This window comes from Coenobita brevimanus, chromosome 97 (genome assembly GCF_032717465.1).
Source record: "Coenobita brevimanus isolate Jiangsu-jjx chromosome 97, ASM3271746v2, whole genome shotgun sequence".
Lineage (NCBI taxonomy): Eukaryota > Metazoa > Arthropoda > Malacostraca > Decapoda > Coenobitidae > Coenobita > Coenobita brevimanus.
This window is the reverse complement of record NC_137050.1, coordinates 4,621,822-4,641,970: the sequence shown is the minus strand read 5'-3', so window position 1 is coordinate 4,641,970 and position 20,149 is coordinate 4,621,822. Positions and strand designations below refer to the sequence as shown.

General features: G+C 44.0%; 2 protein-coding genes across 2 annotated transcripts; one reads left to right on the top strand and one right to left on the bottom strand.

Moving 5' to 3' along the window:
* The first annotated feature begins 344 nt into the window (after positions 1 to 344).
* LOC145413782 (facilitated trehalose transporter Tret1-like) lies at positions 345 to 6,449 on the top strand. The gene is made up of 6 exons (XM_080283437.1): positions 345 to 398; positions 1,502 to 1,634; positions 2,854 to 3,248; positions 3,732 to 3,878; positions 5,099 to 5,517; positions 6,170 to 6,449. The coding sequence occupies exons 1-6, from the start codon at positions 345 to 347 to the stop codon at positions 6,447 to 6,449; spliced, it is 1,428 nt and encodes a 475-aa protein (XP_080139563.1).
* A 5,968-nt stretch (positions 6,450 to 12,417) lies between these two features.
* Positions 12,418 to 19,923, bottom strand: LOC145413781 (alkylglycerol monooxygenase-like). The gene is made up of 8 exons (XM_080283436.1): positions 19,825 to 19,923; positions 18,193 to 18,320; positions 16,840 to 16,988; positions 15,881 to 15,961; positions 15,356 to 15,544; positions 14,777 to 14,961; positions 13,359 to 13,610; positions 12,418 to 12,690 (listed from the first exon to the last, which is right to left on the bottom strand). Exons 1-8 carry the CDS (start codon positions 19,921 to 19,923, stop codon positions 12,418 to 12,420), a joined length of 1,356 nt encoding a protein of 451 aa, XP_080139562.1.
* Positions 19,924 to 20,149: the final 226 nt, after the last annotated feature.

Sequence of the window (20,149 nt, the reverse complement as noted above, 5' to 3'; positions counted from 1 at the left end):
ATGCAGGACACATACACAAACCCAGGACAAATACCCAGATGCAGGACACATACATACCTGCAGGACACTAACGCTGACCGGGTATTGTATTCCTTATATCTCACTCTCTTTTTCTTTCTCTCTCTCTCTCGCAGGACACTCCACCAGGACTCGGTAGGACTCAAACTCCAGGACAACTAACACCGCAGCAGCACCACAGCAACACCACAGTAGCACCGCAGCAGCACCACAGCAGCACCGCAGCAGCACCACACCAGCACCACACCTACACCACACCAGCACCACAGCAGCACCACAGCAGCACCACAGTAACACCACAGCAACACCACAGCAAGCCAGCCAGCATGTCGTCCGCTAAAATACTACCAGCAGTCAACTATCCCGTCACGGCCAGGCAGGCAAGTGTGTGTGTGTGTGTGTGTGTGTGTGTGTGTGTGTGTGTGTGTGTGTGTGTGTGTGTGTGTGTGTGTGCTTTTCTATCTGTTACTCTTTCATTTCTGTCCCTCTTCAGTAACGACCCTCTCACTACGACACACTAACCTACTTCATAATGGTGTCTCTGGCCGCGAACGTGACAAATCATAACTTTAAGAATTTGTAACTATATAATTTTTGTGTTTATTTGAAGTTTAACCATCCTACTGTCTAGCAATTAAATAAAAACATATCAATACCCATGCGCAATGTTGATGTACAATAAATGATTTTATGGACGTAATTTGCATAAGGTGTCGGTGGCTGCGTACTCACTTCACTGATTTTTAAAGTACATGGAAAGAAAAGTAGGAGAAGTGGCAGTACTTTTGATGCTGACTGAACAACAAGTAATTAATGCAGTAAGTAATTATTCACTATTATATCTACAACATTTCCAAAAGTCATCAGTAAATATAAACATGTATCAGCGTGTATGAGGTTCACGGCAGGACCGGACTTTCTCTGAGGAGGGGGAGTGATGGACAGAATGAACCTCCCCCCATGCTGGTCAGGTAAAAATCGGGTAGGGGTGTCTGTAAGGAGAGCAATGTATATAAAAGTGGCTGTCATTGTGTGTATCATAGTCCGCATCTGTCATTAGTAAGAACCAAAAGTGTGAGTATGTGCAAGTATGTGAAAGGACAGACAACCATACTATTGACGGTGGTGGTGACTGACTACTTAATTCCACCGCTATACTCTTTTCACCTTAACCTGGCCCAGATTTCCGTCCTCTTGCAGCTTACAGTACTTCACGTAGTTCAGTGGCAGAGAAAGACAATGCTACGGCTCTACATTCTTTCTGTAGCACGTCCTCGTAATGTTGATCTGTTACTGGAGATCACATTCGACACGGAGAGACAACAATTTTAGGCCAAGTTTCATTAAAAAGAGTATAGTAAGCTCGATTGTGGCACCTGATGTAATCCCTGTAACCTGGTGTAATCCCTGTAGCCTGGTGTAATCCCTGTAGCCTGACATAATCCCTGTAACCTGGTATAATCCTTGGTGATGTCGCATGCAGGTGTTCTTCATGGTGTCGCTGGGCGCTACGGCGGTGTGCTGTGGCTCCATGAACGGGTGGACGGCCGTGTTGCCTCGCCTTCAGCACAACCACTCTCGATTCACCGTCACAGATCAGGAGGTGGCTTGGCTTGGTATGTGGAGGTGGCTTGGCTTGGAATGTGGAGGTGGCTTGGCTTGGTATGAGGAGGTGGCTTGGCTTGGTATGAGGAGGTGGCGTGGCTTGGTATGTGGGGGTGACTTGGCTTGATATGGGACCGCTAATGCCATTGCTAACACTAAGACTGATACTAACATTAGCACCAACACTAGCGCGTATACCAACACCAACACCAACACCAACACCAGCACCTATATCAACACCAACACAAGCATCCATCAATAACAGCACCATCTCCACCACCTCTACCAACACCAGCAATACTACTACCAACACAAACACCAATAACAACAAAATCAACAACATAAACAGCATCATTACGAACACCAAAACAAACACGCCATTACCTGCCTTTCTGCCCTGTGGTCGTTGCTTAATATCGTGAATATAATATATTTTTACTCTATCGTAATTTTTCACGGTAAAAGTGAGGACCTTAAATACTTACAGCATTATTTTTACCCTTCCATTGACAAAGGCACACTAGGTGACATCGACGATTTTTTTTTTTATTCAGCAAATTGAAAGTTGCGTTTGTAATAGGGTGATCCTTATGATAATTTTTACTACTTCCCTCTAGTTTCTTCCGTGTGGTGATGCCTTAAAATTTGTTCCTTTCATCACCAAGCGATTTTATTCAGCTTTGGAAAGGCTTTCGTCCTGAAGAGGCTTGGTGGACTGTTGCCATAATTAGCCCTTCAGTTCGAGTGGTCTCTCTTTAGCTGGTCAGTGGAGAGACCGAGAATATCACTTAAAAAAACGTCATCAATTGAAGGATGTAAGCTGTGTTCTACTTCCAGAGAATTATTTCATCTGCAGTATATTTGATGTTACTTTTGCAGACTGGAAAATTCTTACGCTATCCGTACATATTAGTATTCTGAATATTCCAATATCCACGAATGGAAAGTGAAAGTTTGCTAAGTATTTCACCTATGCTGGCTGATATTCCTGGGATGAGAAAGATTTGATGTTTCTCTGTTAGGGCATAATTTTTTTTTTTTTTTCATGAAGTGTCAGGAAAGAAAATTATAAACATGTTCTAAGTGGAATGCAGTAGTAGGTGAACTTTTGCCTCTGACTGTTCGCTAAAATGGTACAGGAGGTTGATGTGTGTGTGTACCTACGTATGTATGTATGATGGTGTGTGTGTGTGTGTGTGTGTGTGTGTAACCTGTCCTGCCTGTCTCCAGTATCCATGACATCGCTGGTAATCATCGTTGTGTCGGCCGTGGCTGGTCCGCTGGTCGAATTCCTTGGGCCCCGCCTCCTGCTGCAGCTGTCCCTCCTGCTGGCCGCCGCGTCCTGGCTGGCCATGGCCTTCACACCCCTCAAATGGCTCCTGTACGTGGGCAGGGCGGGCGTGTCCGTGGCGGCCGCCTTCATATTCAGCCTTCTTCAACCGCTGTTGGTGGAGATGAGCCCCCCCCAAATTCGAGGTCTGGCGTCTTCATTGCCTGAGATGTTTGGATCACTGGGGATGCTCATTGCCTTCATTTTGGCCTCATTCTTCCCCTGGCACGTCACCACAACACTCTGCGCTCTGCCTGCCGTCATCCTGTTCCTGCCTTTGCTCTTCGTGCCTGAGGTAAAGTCAAAATTTCCATTATTCTAGAAAATCCACAGTTGACGAAGTGGATTAACTTTTCAAATCCAGGTTACGTCATTATTGTTGGCTAAGTGTCTCACAGCGTTTATCACACCTTTACCTTCACAAATATTTCTGAAGACGTTTGGACAGCGGATACATAAATCTAGCTAGAGACAGAAAGATACTGTGATCTTTTTTTTTTTTTTTTTGACGTATTCAACCAAGAAGAGCAATATTCTCCTTACCATAGCAGACTTAGCGACAGATCTTCCTTAGCGATTTATTTTTTATGTCTTAAATTTAGTAATAATTATGTCACTGACATAATCTGCGTCGGTAGCATAAAAGAGAATATTAATCCGTTCTTTACGAAGACGTTTGGTAGTTTATAACCCGTCTAGGTGGCAAGAATAAGACTAAATCCCATCTGACTAAAGGGGTCTCGGCACAGAATTAGTTATCGCTACGTCCCTCCCACAGTCTCCGTACTGGCTAGTGCGGCGGAACAGGACTCAGGATGCGCGGACTTCCTTAACGCGGCTCAGAGGGCGCAGGGACGGTGTGGAGGAAGAGCTGACCACACTCCTCAACGCACCCACAGCAGTGCAGTCCTCAGTAAAAGAACAGGTTTGAAAAGTGTTTTGATTCCACAGCGCAGTGAATTATTTAACCTTTTTGCTGTGGTTCGTGCTTTGGACATTGTATTAACAAGATTTTGTTCAACCAAAAAAAATCCCAGCAGTCATAGACCTCAGGAACTGTTGAGTAACCCTTCCTCTGTGATTATGCTAGTCTTTACCCTAACTTGGCCTAAATCTGCCATCTCTCCATCTTGAATGCTGAATTGTAACTAAAGATGAACACTTGAATATGGTGCTAGTCACGAAGAAGTGCTACGGAAAGGACGTAGAGCCTTGGCATTGTCTTTTTCTTCCATTTAGTTGCATGAAAAAAGCTGCGAAAGAACGAAAATCTAAGCCAAGTTAATGTGTAAGAACTATAGTACACTTAGGAATTTTATTTAGGCTAACACAGACGAGTTTGCTTGATGAACAGACACCTAGTCAGGCAAAGGATTAAAGTGTGGTGTAGAGGTGTGGATGAAAAACAGCACACTGAGTTGGGCAAGGAAAGTATGTGATGAACATGAGGCAATTAGTGATATAAAAGAGTGATGAAAATAAGACAAGTGGTGATGTAAGAGAACGTGATGAAAATGAAGGGAAAGATGATGAAAATGAGGCAGCTGGAGATGATGCAAAAAGAAGAACGTGGTGAAAATGAAGGATGGTAGGTGTATTAGGAAGCTGATCATTTTCAACGTGAGAGAAATGGCAGGAGAAAGACTGCCTTCAAGTTACCGAGATTTATGTAAAGACGGGGCAGCCTAGGCCACCCATGCGAGAGAGAGCTCTAGGGAGAGGGAGCAAGTGTCAGTGAAAATATACATACCGGTAAATGAATGACGAGGCAGTTCATGTAGACTTCTGCGCAGGAACGTGTTAAAGTAATATACCCAGAAACAGTATCATAAATTCTTGTCGATAATCCTTTTTTAGCTTGATAGTCGGCAGATTCATTTTATCTGGCAGGTAATGCGATGCCCATAGAGAAAATCTAGAAACATTTGCAGATACTTTGGCCTGTGAGGCAGAATCGAATTCCCGTGAGCTTGAGTAATGTGTGAATGAAGGTGTGGCTCATTTCACTGGGCTTGCTGTTGATAGTTCTCCTCCTGTAGTGCTTTCTCCTTCTCTGTTTTCTGACCTTTCCTGACTCCATCCTTATGTGAAAAAACATACATATTGATGATGATGATGTATGTATGTATGTATGTTTTTTTCTAGTTTGTGCTGCTGTGTAAGGGAAGGAATCTACGCCCTGTGTTGGTGGTGACGTCGCTGTTCACACTTAGAGAGTTGGGCGGTCGTTCCACCATCTTGCAGTACGCCGTTTACATCTTCCAAGGGGCTGGCGTGGACATGGACCCGTTCACGTGTACGATAATGCTAGGGGCCATCCGCGTTGTGTGCGTCTGCGTCTCTGCGCTGGTGCTGGATCGCGTGGGGAGGAGACCATTGCTTATAACCTCGGCGTTGGTGTGTGGAGCGGTGCAGGGTGTGGCCGGCGTCTTTCTTTACCTGGAGTTGCCTGGGGCCTCGTGGGTGCCTCTGGTGGGTCTCCTGGTGTATATTGGAAGCTACGGCTTGGGTGTGGGGACAGTGCCGTGGGTGCTACAAGGCGAACTGCTTCCCTCGCCAGTCAGGTGACTGTCTGTCCCTAGGTCATAACTCTATGTCTGTCTATCTGTTTATCTGTCTGTCTGCTACTCTTTATCCTTCCCTCTGCTCTGGCATCCCCCCTCCCCTCTCTCTCTTAGTATATATGGCTATCGACCAGTCTCGTAAACCCAAGTCCAAACAGTTCATATTTGTTCTATAAAGCTTATACAGAAAGTAGAATTATTACTGCTAAACACCTAAAAGCAAAACTGATACAATGATAAAAGAAATCAATACGCTCTCAGTTTGAAATACCCAAGTTTTTTCTAATAAAGTCAAAACAAATGAATATGTCTGCTGTGCAGCCTACCTATTATTATTATTATTATTATTATTATTATTATTATTGTTATTATTACTACCACTACTATTATAGAGTGTGATCTCAGGGATAAGGGGCTGAATAGGGAGGCTGCCAGTGATCGAGCAGCATGGAGAGCCGCTGTTAGGTGACCAAGGCATGAAAGCATGTTGGAGTCTTTATAAACGATACAATACGATATACAATTATCATCATCATCATCATCATCATCATCATCATCATCATCATCATTATTATTATTATTATTATTATTATTATTATTATTATTATTATTATATCGTTTACAATACAACTCAGTCCTTCTCACCCAACAGGTCTGTGGGGGCGTCCATCGTCGTCTTCGTCAACACAGCAGCACTCTTCGCCATCAACTTCGTCTTCTTCCTGGTGGTGGCCGAGCTGGGGCTGGGTCTCACGCTCATCACCTTCGGCGTGTGCACCCTCCTGGTAGGCGGCGTGGCCTGGCGGTGGGTTCCTGAGACTCGGGGGGCCTCGCTAAGCCATCTGGAGACGGCTTTCTCAACCCGTGCTAGGAATAAGAAGGTGATAAACGATGAGTGTGAGGAAAAGATCATTATATCTCAGACGGATTGAATGAAGTACAATGATGTTGGCTGTGGGTAAAAAATCAGCGTTATTTAAGCAGGTAAAATATATCTATATAGTGCTGAGTGAGAGGTCAGTATAATTCAGCCAGATAAAACGAAGGATTGTATTCTCGTCCCTAGCACCTGTTCCTTAGCGATTTATTTTTGGGTATGGGGGGAGGGGGAGGTTAATATCATTTTTTACGCTATTTACGTTGAGTATGGCGATATTGGAGGGGAATTTATATGACACGGACGAGGACAGTAAGGTGCATTAAACAAAATAAATCGCTTAGGGAAGGATATTAGGGAGCTTCCTCAACCGACAAGAATACAGGCCAAGGTGAAGCAGGCAGGCGCTGAATGTGAGGACAATACTACAACTCAGCAAGATGAAACAAAGAAAGATAGCAAAGACAACAGTGGCTAGAAGACTGAAAGTGAAAATTTGCTACGTGTGATATGCGTCGTGAATAGGTACATACAGTGAAATCAACAGGTTGTGATGATGATGATGATGATGGTGATGATCGTGATGATGATGATGATTATTATTACCATTATTATTATTACTATTACTATTATTATTATTATTATTATTATTATTATTATTATTATTATATAGAGGTGGAGGGTTAGTGCCCCTCCCCGTAAAACAAATAACTAAGTCAAATGGCCACCCCTTACAGGATTATGGCGTCTGGCAATAGATAGATAGATAGATTATATAAAAAACTGTAAGAAAATCCACACTATCGTCTTCAACCCTGTTATATATTCCTTCTCTTCCTCCAGCCATTGAACAAACGATGTGATATAGGTTAAGTAAGGCCTCTCGAAGTGGCTGAATGTTTAAAGCCTAAGGTCTCGTCCACACGAAATGCTTGCTGGCGAGGACGGGTGCGGGCGAGAACTCTTAAACGTTAGGGTGATGTTGACCTCTCGCCTGCACCAGTCCCGCACCAGCAAGCTTACGGTATGGACGCGTATTAGGTGTGATGGTTCTGTGGCTAGTCTTAACCCTGAAATTCAACTATGTATTTATTTGTTAGTCACTCATAAGTATAAAAAAAAGTTGATACAAAAAATATATATTGTTTTTTCTGTATCCTTTGTAATTTCAAGAAGTGAGTGAAAGGAGAGAAATAATTGAATAAAAGTGATGTAAAATTTAAGAATATTGTTTTCGTAATACATATACACATGGCCCACAAAACACACACACACACACACACACACACACACACACATTCATCACAAATACACACATTTCATTAGCCACACACACACACACACACACACACACACACACACACACACCTACACACGTCCATGCAAATACACACCCGCACACATCCATGCACTCACACACATACACACACATACATACACATACACACACACACACACACACACACACACACACACACACCACAAGCAAGCACACATAGTCTACACCTACACATCTATACATATTCACACATCCACACACATCCATACACACATGCATACATACATACATAGATACATACACACACACACACACGCAAACGCACCCACATACATTCATACACAAACACGCCCACACACATACACATAAACACACCCACATACTTTCATACACACACACACACACACACACACACACACACACACACACACACACACACACACACACACACACACAGTACTTGGTCACCGGTGTCTTGAAGCAGCACATCTTACGTACGGTATGTGTGCTTTATGTGTGTGTGTGTGTGTGTGTGTGTGTGTGTGTGTGTGTGTGTGTGTGTGTGTGTGTGTGTGTGTATGTGTGTGTGTGTGTGTGTGTGTGTGTGTGTGTGTGTGTGTGTGTATGTGTGTGTGTGTGTGTGTGTGTGTGTGTGTGTGTGTGTGTGTGTGTGTGTGTGTGTGTGTGTGTGTGTGTGATTACGACTTGGTGTGTATGTTTTTGTTTTCATGAATTTTTTTAAAGGGGGGTCAAATAAAAGCTTGTAAATTCTTCTGTTCGTCCTCTCTTTCTCTCCCCGATAATCAGCCAAAGTGTCCTGCGTCTGAGGCGTTTTTTAGGCCAAATTTTGCCTGAAAAACACAAAATTGCAAATATCTCGAAAACGGTGGATTTTAGAGCAAAACTGAGCGGTGGAACCCCTCGCTTAAACACAGTATCCTATATGTGTGCCTTACATCTCTGGACCAGGCCTCATCACGATACCTTCACAGGGAAATAGGTAAAATGGGTCACGTTTTTGAAATATCCGGGTGTTATGAGCAAACCAATGGGGATATTTAGCTCAAAATGAAACCCCTAATAGATCTGGCCATTATCTAAAAATAGTATTCAATATTTTGCCTGAAAATGACACGGTTCAATAGGTAAAATAGGGTGGAAATATTTGAAAGTTAAAGTCTACGGGTGTTTTACTCCTCTTTTCATTAATTTTCTTGCGTTTTAACCTCGCCTTCTCGTGGATGGGAAAGAGGACGAGGAGCATGACAAAGAGAGTGGGACTGGACGATGAAGTGGGGTTGGCGAGATGGGTAAAGTGGTTGATGGGGTTGGTGGGGGTAGGTAAGGTGGTTGGTGGGGTTTGGTGGAGGTGGGTAAGGTGGTTGGTGGGGTTGGTGGGGTTGCGTAAGGTGGTTGGTGGGGTTGGTGGTGGTGGGTAAGGTGATTGGTGGGGTTTGTGGGGTTGGAGGGGTTGGGTAAGGTGGTTGGTGGGGTTGGTGGTGGTGGGTAAGGTGTTTGGTGAGGTTGGTGGAGTGTTTAAAGTGGTTGGTGGGGTTGATGGGGTTGGTAAGGTGGTTGATTGGGTTGGTTGGGTGGGTATGTGGGTACTGTAATTGGTGGGGTTGGTGGGGTTGGTTAGTTAGTTAGTGGGGTTGGTTAGTTAGTGGGGTTGGTTAGTTAGTGGGGTTGGTGGGGTTGATAAGATGGCTGGTGAGGCTGAGTGCATAAAGGGAGTAGGGTGAAATGCCTGGTGGGGTTGGGTAGAAGTTGGATACCGCCTTCCCAGATCCATTCCCCATTAACCCTTCTCCTAAAAAAAATAAATAAATAAATAAATTAAAATAAAAAACAAAGGAATAAAAGGAAAAAAGAAAAATCGACTCTCAAACTTCAAAAATAAAATACAAAAATACATGGTCGTAGTGAAGGGGAAACACATCTGCGTCCTGTTGTATGTGGGATGAAAAGGGATGCTGTATGTATTTGTTGATATTAGGTATAGTGTGATGGTGTTCTATTTGCCTTTGATCTAACGTAGTGGTTGATCGTGGGAGGGAAGCATAGGTAGATTGGTAGAAAGATAAACAGGTGTGTTTGTGTGAGTGTGTGTGTGTGTGTGTGTGTGTGTGTGTGTGTGTGTGTGTGTGTGTGTGTGTGTGCTCGTTGTATGACTGCAGGGTGCCTGTACGGTTGTATATGTGTATGAACGCATGTATGTATAAATGGAAGAGATAAAGCTACTTGTCAACTCTACGGCTGGTCCTCTCCTCTCTTCATAAATATCACACCACGTCCCTTCTTTTCTTGCTTGCCCCTGTAGCACAATGTGTGACCCTCAGATCTATGAGTGCACCACCAAGACCACTGATATTCCAGTGCAGTGATCCGATTGCTCCCCTGCGGCAGACAGAGCCTCTTCACAGCATGGCACGGGGAAAAATGTGGAGGCTTGGTTGTTCCTGTGTGGACGCCTCATTGGAGTCTCAATCAGTTAACAGGGACACCACAGCACCACAGCACAGCGTTATTTGGTTATATGGTTATCACCCAGTGTTTGAAATGGTATCCTGGGTTACAGGAAAAGATTAGGCTTGTCACTTAGTGTAGTGCCACCTAACTTGGATAGAGGGGTAATGAGAAGGGACAGGAAGAGTGGAAGAAATAATTATAAGAGACCAAAGACACAGAAAAAGAATGATAAAGGTGCAGGAAGAAGCAGGTAGTACTACGTGAAGTGAGTGGATGATGGTCGCCACCACCTACCACCACGTAACTGCTCTGAAAATGTAGGAAGCGACCATGTGTCGTTATTTGCTTATAGTGGACAGTGAAAGAAATAATCCATAGAAATCAAACCTATTTTTTCTGAAGCATATCTTTGAAGTGTGTTCGTGGTTTGCTTCAAGTTCCTTCGGTGCTGGAGAGAGATACCTTCATGTGGTGGCATTGATATGGCCAGGAGGCTTCACTGTCTGGCTATACAAACGTCCTTCAGCTCCCACCCTTTCCCCCAAAAGAAGGATGGTGGATTGCAGGAGAATTTCGGCCTACAGTTTACCGGGTTCACATTTCGGATGAACCTGGGTCTGCTGTTGCCTCTGCCGTCTCCACCGCCGCCGCCGCCACCGTTGCTGCTACTGCTACCACTACTACTACTACTACTACTAATACACGTTCCTTCACTGTGGCATCACACGCAAAAATTACCCGACTATCCCCCTGCCAGCGTTGTGCCCTGCTTTCCACATTTCTCATGCCCCCTCATAAGTCAGAGTATTCTTCCTTCTTCTACTCTTTTGATGCGTGTTTCATATTACTTATCACAAATACTCGTAAATCTTATATAACACCTTCCATCGCCTCAGCCTGCAGCAGACTGTCGGCGATTTTATTTTTGCTACTATTATTTGTTTTTATATTACTCATTTTTTTTTTTTTTTGTGCGTGACAGGACATAACACAGCCTTATCTCCGACACAGTAGGTATAAATAACTTACTTTTTAAACAATATCAGTAACAACACTTGATTTCGCTTATGGCACACGAATGGTTACATGCAAACGCTTTCGCTGGTTTGCTTGTAAAATTTCGTGTCTCAGTTACATGTGACTGAAAATGAGTGAGCGAAGGTGCAATGAAGCCCCTTTAAATTTCAAGGGGTCACTTATAGAATTACTGTAACTGTTAGATGTAGTCAGTCTGCATCCCATATTACAGAGCGCAGTCAGCAAAGATACAGAAAGGTCAGATAATAACGTCACCACTTGTTTCAGAAATTATCGTAAAAACCCTGGGCCTTCTCCACACCTCATCGTCCTCAGTTTTAATTATAGGTCTGTTATTTCTGTTTCCACAAAGATCCAGGGTTTATTTCTGATGGTGCTGTCGGGGAGGAGGGGTATCAACCACACACGACCACAGCCATAGCCAACAGTACCACAAGCAGGCAAATCATGGGATGTGTTTTGATATCAGGTCACCTCAAACACCACACTATCACAACACACACGTTCCTTCGACATAGATAAAAAAAAGATATATAGGAACAAGTGGCTGAAGTGTAGATTGAAATAATAACCAGAGAGCCATTGATTCTGCAAATGGAAGAATTGGAACCCACAATTGAAGAGGCTGTTTATTGGAGAGATACGAGATATTTTATGTTTACTTGAACCTGCTATATATAAACGCATAAGTCCCGTCTCTTCTCATGCCTAAATAGGGTCCAGATGGGGCTAAAGTTGCTCAGTTTCCTTCACAAAACCAGCTTTTCCTAGTAGGAGCATAATTTTTCTGTGTAACTGTGGATTTTTGTTGAACAACGATCTAAATAATTCATCGAGGTGTTTTTCTTTTCACCTTAGCAGCGCGCGCGCAAGCACGCACGCACGCACGCACACACACACACACACACACACACACACACACACACACACACACACACACACACACACACACACACGAGTAAGTGGCCTATCTTACACATAACTTAGTCTAAGCATCCTGTTCGTCTAAACCCCATCAGTCCGATATTTTTGCCATTCAGTTCTAACCATTTCCAGACGAATTTTACCAAGAAGAAGATATTCGAACTGGTGGGGGATACGGGTGCTAGATATACCCTTCATTAAGCCCTTCATTCTGGGGAACCATCCTAAGCCGAATACAATCGTCTGGAGGCAGTGAGAATGAGAAAAAAATGTCATCGAGTTGAAGGGCAGATCCAAGAACATCCCATGAGTCTCAGTGTGCTTTCTTCCTCTTCGGTGCCTTCGTCGGTCGGGTGAGGGCGCGGTAGGACTGATGGAGTGCTGATAGGGCCAGACACAGGGACAGGGCCAGGTCGAGGGCGGGCCAGGGCGTGATAGCGTGGGTGTAGGCGTAGAAGACGAAGGCGATGCAGCGGGCTATATCCAGCCACTCGGCCCACTCCCACCCGTCGTATATAGCCCCGATTAAGACCAGTGTGGCTACTACGAAAGCCATGAGGATCCCCGCCTCGGCCCAAGACACACTCTGCGTACGTGAGATGGAGAGAGGAGAAAAGTAACCCTTGCACGATCATGGCCTCTCATAACCTTGCAATCACATGACGTCTTATTGAAATTACGTCAACAGCAGATTATTTTTACCTCGCTATACCTAACCTCTCCAGTTCATAAAACCTCTCCTAAGGTAGTTTATAATGGTCTAGTGATAACAAGAATAAAACAAGATTACCAATGTTCCCAAGAGAATGCAATATGGTCTCGACACAGATACAGTACAACGACATACTTCTGTGAAAGTAGCCTGATTAATGAACATACAATAATATAGGACCTCAAAACTGATATGTATATGTGGTAAGATGTGGTTAGATATTTGACCACAGAAATCCCTTTAAAAGTTTTAAAAAAATGAAGAAAAGGGTGTCTTAGGAACAACAGTGCAAAGGCGGACGCGAATTCGTGAAAAAAATAAAGGAATGGTGAGTTGAAACAGCTTTTGGAAGAAAGAGGAAAGAAACGGAGAAAATACAGTTGCTCTCCACACTTTGTCTTGGTGACCTAATAAAGTATGTCGTTGGACTGAAGTGGTTAAAGTCAGCGAAATCATCTGACGGATTGGAAAATATGATGATTAAGACGCGGAAAGAGAAAGAGTGAAAGTGGAAGAACAGAGAGAAAGAGAGAGAAACTCACCGCGTAGTTCATGACAAGTAACTGCTGTACGAGGAGTGTGATGATGTACTGAACGACCAAGTATATCTCCTGCCAGAGGCCCGGACGGGGGTTGTACAGAGGTCGTGAGGCCTGGACGTCAGTGAAGGTGGCTGGATCTCCTAGCCGGGGGGAGCCAGGAGACCAGCCAGGGCCGTAGAAGAGCGCCTTGAAGAAATCCCCCCAAGTCTCCATGCTGAGGGCCTTCTCGAACACCGCCTTGTAGTAGAAGAGCTGTGAGGAGAGGAGAGGGGTCTTTAGCTGGATAGGACAGTCTTTAGTTGGATAGAAGAGTCTTTAATTGAATAGGAGAGTCATTTGTTGGACAGGAGAGCCTTTAGCTGAATACGAGAAGTCTTAAAGAAGCTACACAGGAGAGGAATCACTCAACAGGAGAGGAGTTATAGGATAGATGCGTCATTAAAGGGATACAAGGGGAGTTATTAGCTTCCTAAAAATGGCAGACACTGGCTGATAATAGAACAGCTGTAACGAGACGAGAGGAAAAGGATAATTATAGTCAGTTTGCATTCACCTGACAGAACTATGGCGCTCTCAAAATTTGAGTACTAAGTCATTAAGGGCGTAAGAAATTAGATGAGAATTATTTGTGGGGTAGAAATGAGTCTCCTTTGTTGCTAGGCAAATTAACTCGCCAGTCTGAATTAACTGAGCTGTCCAGGTAATATATGAAGTCAATGGCTGAGGAAATGGCGAAAGAGGGTGAGAATATTCCCCAAACATCAGGTGGAGCAAAGAAGTACTGACGCAACTTGACAATTACTATACTCTTTTCACCGTAAGTTGACTCAGATCTTCGTTCTTTGCAGCTTGTTTCACGCAGCTCAGTGGTAGAAAAAGACTATGCTACGGCTCCATCTCCTTACTACAGCGCCTCTTCGTGACTAGCACCATATTCTAGGATTATTCAATTTTTGTAACTTAACACTGAAGATGGAACGATGGCAACTCTAGGCTAGGTTAGAGTAAGAAAAATGTTACGAGCTTGAAAGGAGTGATGGCTGAACACTTATTAATATAGCAGAACGTTTGAAATAGTGCAGGGATACTGGAATTTGGTTACCCCTTTCATCTAAAGCCTAGACTGAGGATTCTGAAAATATCGTTCGAGAGAAAATGAAACAAGGCGGCCATTATGTCAACGTAAAGTAACAAGGGTGCTCAAACATTTACAGTTCGCTTTCTAGCAATGGTATAACCTAATCTGGCCTAACCCAATCTAACCTAGATTAACCTAACCTAACCTAACCTAAATTCACCTAAACTATCCTAGCTCAACCTCACCTATTCAAAGCTAACCTAACCTAGCCTACTCTAACGCAATCTAGCCCTCCTGTACTGCACCTCCACGCACTTTCTGTCTCTCCCCCCGTCCTCACCTGCAGCCAGAGTGTGTTATAGGCTTGGGGCTGATCCACTAGACCGTAGGCTATCTGCTCCTTGCCCCTCTTGCCCTCCTTGCCTTCTTTCTTCCCTCGTCTCTCCGCCTCGAAGGTCCCGAAGAGACGGTCCCAGATGATCAGCACCCCGGCGTAGTTCTTGTCCAGGCACCACTTGTTTGCTCCTGAGAGAGAGTGAGAGAGTGGAAGACAGACACATACGAGGTAGCCACAGACAAAGAGAGAGAGAGAGAGAGAGAGAGAGAGAGAGAGAGAGAGAGAGAATGAAGAAGGGAGAAATATACTCTACAGCCTTCTGGGTGTTTGGGGTAGGATATAAGAAACGGACTGTACAGTAGGAGGCTCCCTCCCCACTGACCCACCAGACCATCTGGTAATGACATCGTACAGGTAAACAGTGACAACCAGTATCTTGCAGGAACTGAAAAAGCTGAAGAAAATTTTATGGGAATGGTAAAAAATAGTACCTACTTCAAAACATCCCTCCCCCATATTCATCTGCCTATTTATGTTTCTACCTATCTATCTATCTATCTATCAGTGTGTCTATTGACTGACCGTGGTGCACTCGGTGGTGTGAGGGTGTGTTCAGGACCCACTCGAGGGGCCCCAGGCTGTCGATCATCTCGGTGTGGATCCAGAACTGGTACAGGAGGCTGAGCTGGATGTGGACGATGACGGCCGGCAGGGGCACGCCGAGCAGGGCCAGGGGGGTGAACGCCGGCAGGGAGAAGAGCCTCTGGAACACTGACCCATCCAATCATCAGGCTTGCGTGAGTGTAAAAGAAGTTAGATCTATTTTTACCTCGTCGCTAGGAAGGGACGCCTGTATAGGTTGACACGGGTATAACCAAGCCGTTCCGCTGCCCGGTAATGCAAACGTTCCTCAGCTCCCTTCCTATTCGCCGAAAGTAGGATGGTGGACTGCAGAGGAAGGACAACTTCAGCCTGCCGTCCACCAGGTGTTCGGGTCAGCCTGGGGCAACAACATTATCAAAAAGAAGGGGAGTGTAATTATTTCCCCGCCTCACAAGCGTTTTAACAGACACCCAAAACACCTCCACCTTGCCAAGTTCTACGTACCTGACTGCCGTAAGGCCGTGGACAGGTTGTAGTCTTGAGATGAATGGTGCACCTGATGAGCAGCCCAGGCCAGGTTCACTTCTGTCGAGGATGAGAAAACGGAGATGCACGAGGCTTGGCTTGAGCAGAGTTGGGTTGAAGCTGGACTAAGAGAAGGAACGTGAAGAGGCACAGAACGTTGATGGGAAAGGAAAATACTTGACAAATGAAAGAAAGGCAAAACAGAAAGAAAAGCAGATTGGTCATAAGTTGGTGTATCGTTTGGAGGACTAATGAACACTACCAAGAAAAGGTTTACTGTAGCATTCTCTTCTACAGCATTACAGATTATTATATTGCAAAAAATACCGGTGTATAACAAATGATAAGCTTTACACATATACCAATCCTAAGTCAAGCAACAGAAATTGTTCATATGAATAATAAGTGTAATATGTAAAAATATATACCTTAGGACTAGTGGCTGTGTACTAAGTGGCTTTGCAAATTTCGTAATACCTGTTCCTCAGCTATTTATTCAGCACAGTACACTTAAATATCCTCTAGTATGTTACAAATTCAAACCGTAAATTTTTAAAACAATCTGAATAGCATACGAGAGAATGTCAAGGTGTAATATGCAAAATGAATCGCTGAGGAGGTGCTACAAACTCACCCACGCCACCTAAAATTGAGTTCTAAGTGACAGAAATCCTCCCAAGAAAAGAAAGTAGGACTGTGAGTGTAATGGACCTCCTAACCCTAGAAAACTATACTACTTTTACTCGAACTTGGCCTAGAATTGTAATCTGTCGAAGCTCAGGTATAACAATAGATTAATAATGGAATATGCTGCTAGTCACGAAGTCCTGTGGAAAGTATAGCCATTGTCATTTTCTGCCAGTGAGCTATGTGGAATAAGCTACAAAACGAAGAACATCTGGGCTAAGGTAAAGGCGTATAGAGCGGCGTGTGCCTACCGTGAGTGGCGCGGTGGTACCAGTAGAAGGCAAAGTCCGCTCCGATGGCCGCCACCCACCACGTAACGGGGGCAGACCAGTCCAAATCAATCAGTCGCCGCTGGTACACCCAGTCGTACAGGCACAGTTCGGTCCACACAAACGTCAACCTAAATACAAATAAATGAATAAATAAATAAAATAATACAATAAAGGAAATAAAATAAATTAATGAATAAATAAAAGCGGTGGTGCAATCAGATATGACCATTTCAATGCTCTGCGGCACTTATGGATTGTGTTCATTTAGCTATACCCCTTTCACCTTAACCTGGCCCAGATTTTCGTCCATTTGCTGCTTATTTCGCATAGCACGGTGCCAGAAAAAGGCAGTGCTATGGCTCTGCATCCTTTCCACGACACTTTTTCGTGACTAGCATCATACTATATTCTAGCGTTAATCTATTGTAACAGCTCTGCATTCAGGATGGACAGATGGCAATTTTAGGTCAAGTTAGCGTAAAAAGAGTATAGCACTCAGTGAACTAATCATTTTCTATCATTTCACAGGTATACTTTGAAGGAGAGTTAGGTGGATATTTTACAGCAATGTTTTGTTTTTTTAATGCAAGAAAGAAGGAACCAAAGGCCAGGAGCCCTCCAAGAAAATATAAAAGACAAGATAATAAAGAGCCAAATTCAGATCCGTTTATTTCGAGATGCCTGGACACACTGCGTTTGAAAGACTGGAGATCTTAGGCTGTAGGAAATGCAGACAGAGGGAGAGAGTTTCTGAGTTGGAATTAATGTAGCTGCAGTGTTAAATCCATTTCAAAATTAGATCATTCTGTATTCCCTTTCTCTCTTACTCTACAGACCTCTTGGTGTATTCGTCTCTTTTGTTCCTTCTTCCCCTTATTCTAATATTCACAACGTGCCAGAAATCTTACTATAGTACTAGCCCACTACCACTTCTCCAGCTTTATCACCACTACAATCTCTACCACAGCTACTACCATTACCCCTATACAATTGCCACTAACTGAACCACCATCACCAACCCCTACCACCACTACCACCCCTACCATTCTTGCCCCCACCCTTACCACCACTACAATCACTACCATTCCTACTGCCATTACCCCTACCATCACCACTAACCGAACCACCACCATCTCTATCAACACCCCTACCACCTTCAGCGTTCTCACCCCTACCCATCATTACCATTCCTGCTACCATTACCCCTACCATCACCACTCCTACCACCACTACCACGGCCACCAACACCACCCTTGTCATTACTCCATATTCCCCCTACGACCCCTTCTACGACCCCCCCTACCACCCCCACACCCCTGGGCCTCGACTCACTTGCTGGTCTCGTACAGAAGGCCATGGCCCGCCGAGGTGAGGACATCCCCGGTTCTGACCCGTCCTCGCCCCGTGGCCAGATTCACGACCCACTCCACCACCACCAGCATGAATAACACCGGAAGTGCCTGAAGGAGGGGAAGAAGGAGAAGAAGAAAGACGAGGAGAAGTAGGAGGAGAAGGAGGGGAGGAAGAAGGAAGAGAAAGAGGAGGGATGCCTTAATTATATACCTTAATTATATACCTCAGTTCGTCTACCTCAATACTCCAGCCGTAGCAGCACCTCCAGGAACACCGAAATGGCCTGGAGGAGCGGGAGGAGGGACGTGTAGAGGGGGAGGCCTTAGTTACATATTCTAGTTCATGAATACCTCAATATTTAAACTCCATTGGCTTACTGTATATACCATCTATCTACCTATTACTTTACTGCCCCATCAGAAACACAGAGGATAGGAACAAAAGTACTCTCCTGATATTTAAGATAAGGGCGACCAGTTGTTTATCCCTGAGATGCATTATGTGAGCACTAAACCTCACGCCATCCCGTGAATGTCCACCCTTGTAGTCCATACCCAGCTGGAGCGCCTCAGCCCACAAGACCACCAGGCATCCATCTCATTATATGGTTACCACAAACGACATAGGACGATTTCCCAGGCTTCAAGAAATTTTTGATTTTTTGCACTAAGTGTACAGTTGCCTGAAGGTAGCACTACATCAAGTGAGTGGATGACGGTTTCCTCCCCCCACCCTTGCCGGAGTCGGGGGATTAAATACTGTACTGTACTTTTTTTTTTTCTTCATATTTCAAGTAGGTGTTTTTTTTTTTTTTTTCCCCCTATAAGCAGTCTCCCCAAATCGTCAGCTTGAACACCGTTAAGTAATAAAAGCAACTCATGTAAACCAAAGCCGCAGTAAGGTAAGTTATTGAGACTATACAGCAGATTAACACTCATTAAGGTTTTGTAGACAGTCATCGTTGTCATGGGATCCTTACGTAATGGCGTGTTTGTAAACCCACTTCGATCTTAATATTCTTGTTCCTAAGTGATAAATACGAAGTAGTTCACTTTCTCGTAAACCGAGATACACGTTTTGGAATTTTGACGGCCTTATTATATACATACATACATACCTATATATCTATATCTATATCTATCTACCTATCTCTCTCCCTACCTATATATATATATATATATATATATATATATATATATATATATATATATATATATATATATATATATATATATATAATGAGAGTAAGAAGATGTAGGCAAGTCCCTAATATATGGTGGTTAATTTCAAAACACTTACGAAGATGCGAAATGATTTTTACTGTTTTTCACATTATATAATGCAAGCAGCACGAATGTACAAAGGGCAAACATCTTACGGGATATTTTCCATTGTGGTTTAGTATGTATGGCCTGTCTACACAATTATTAATGAAGAATGAGTGAAAAACTCACAGTTAGCGTAGAGTCGACTATGACCTAAAGCAGCATCCCTACTTCTGATCCACTGTCTGATGTGTGTTTCGTCACTGCTTCGAAACTAATGAGCATCGTCCTTGGACATCACAGCTATTTACTGATATTATACAAAGGCCTTTAAACTTCCACCTACCTCATTGATATACTTGGGGACTTCCTCAGGCCGCTCAAATGTAGTGGCGTTGCGGTCCACCACATAGAATATCATGCCCAGTTTCTCCAGCACAGACATCGTGGAGGTTCGGGTTGCACACGACGCAAAGCCAGCTCAGAATGCGTTTCGCCGTGCTCAGTAGCAACTCTCCCCTTCGAAGCTGATCTTAGAGAAGCCTGGTTGAATTCAGAATCGGCAAACTGAGACGCTGATCTTAGTGGGATGTGGCTGCATTTAGAATCGACAAATTGAGACGCTGATTCTTAGTGAAGGTGAATTTAGAGTCGGCAAAATGATGACCATA

What these genes read in the sequence shown, in the direction of transcription:
- LOC145413781 (XM_080283436.1), bottom strand. Translation starts at nt 19,923, where the DNA reads ATGTCTGTGCTGGAGAAACTGGGCATGATATTCTATGTGGTGGACCGC. An exon ending in TCCCCAAGTATATCAATGAG is followed by an intron (nt 18,321 to 19,824) that starts GTAGGTGGAAGT and finishes CCCCTCCTTCAG; the next exon opens with GCACTTCCGGTGTTATTCAT. An exon ending in TACTTGTCATGAACTACGCG is followed by an intron (nt 12,691 to 13,358) that starts GTGAGTTTCTCT and finishes TCACGTACGCAG; the next exon opens with AGTGTGTCTTGGGCCGAGGC.
- LOC145413782 (XM_080283437.1), top strand. Translation starts at nt 345, where the DNA reads ATGTCGTCCGCTAAAATACTACCAGCAGTCAACTATCCCGTCACGGCC. An exon ending in ATCCCGTCACGGCCAGGCAG is followed by an intron (nt 399 to 1,501) that starts GCAAGTGTGTGT and finishes TGTCGCATGCAG; the next exon opens with GTGTTCTTCATGGTGTCGCT. An exon ending in AGTCCTCAGTAAAAGAACAG is followed by an intron (nt 3,879 to 5,098) that starts GTTTGAAAAGTG and finishes GTTTTTTTCTAG; the next exon opens with TTTGTGCTGCTGTGTAAGGG.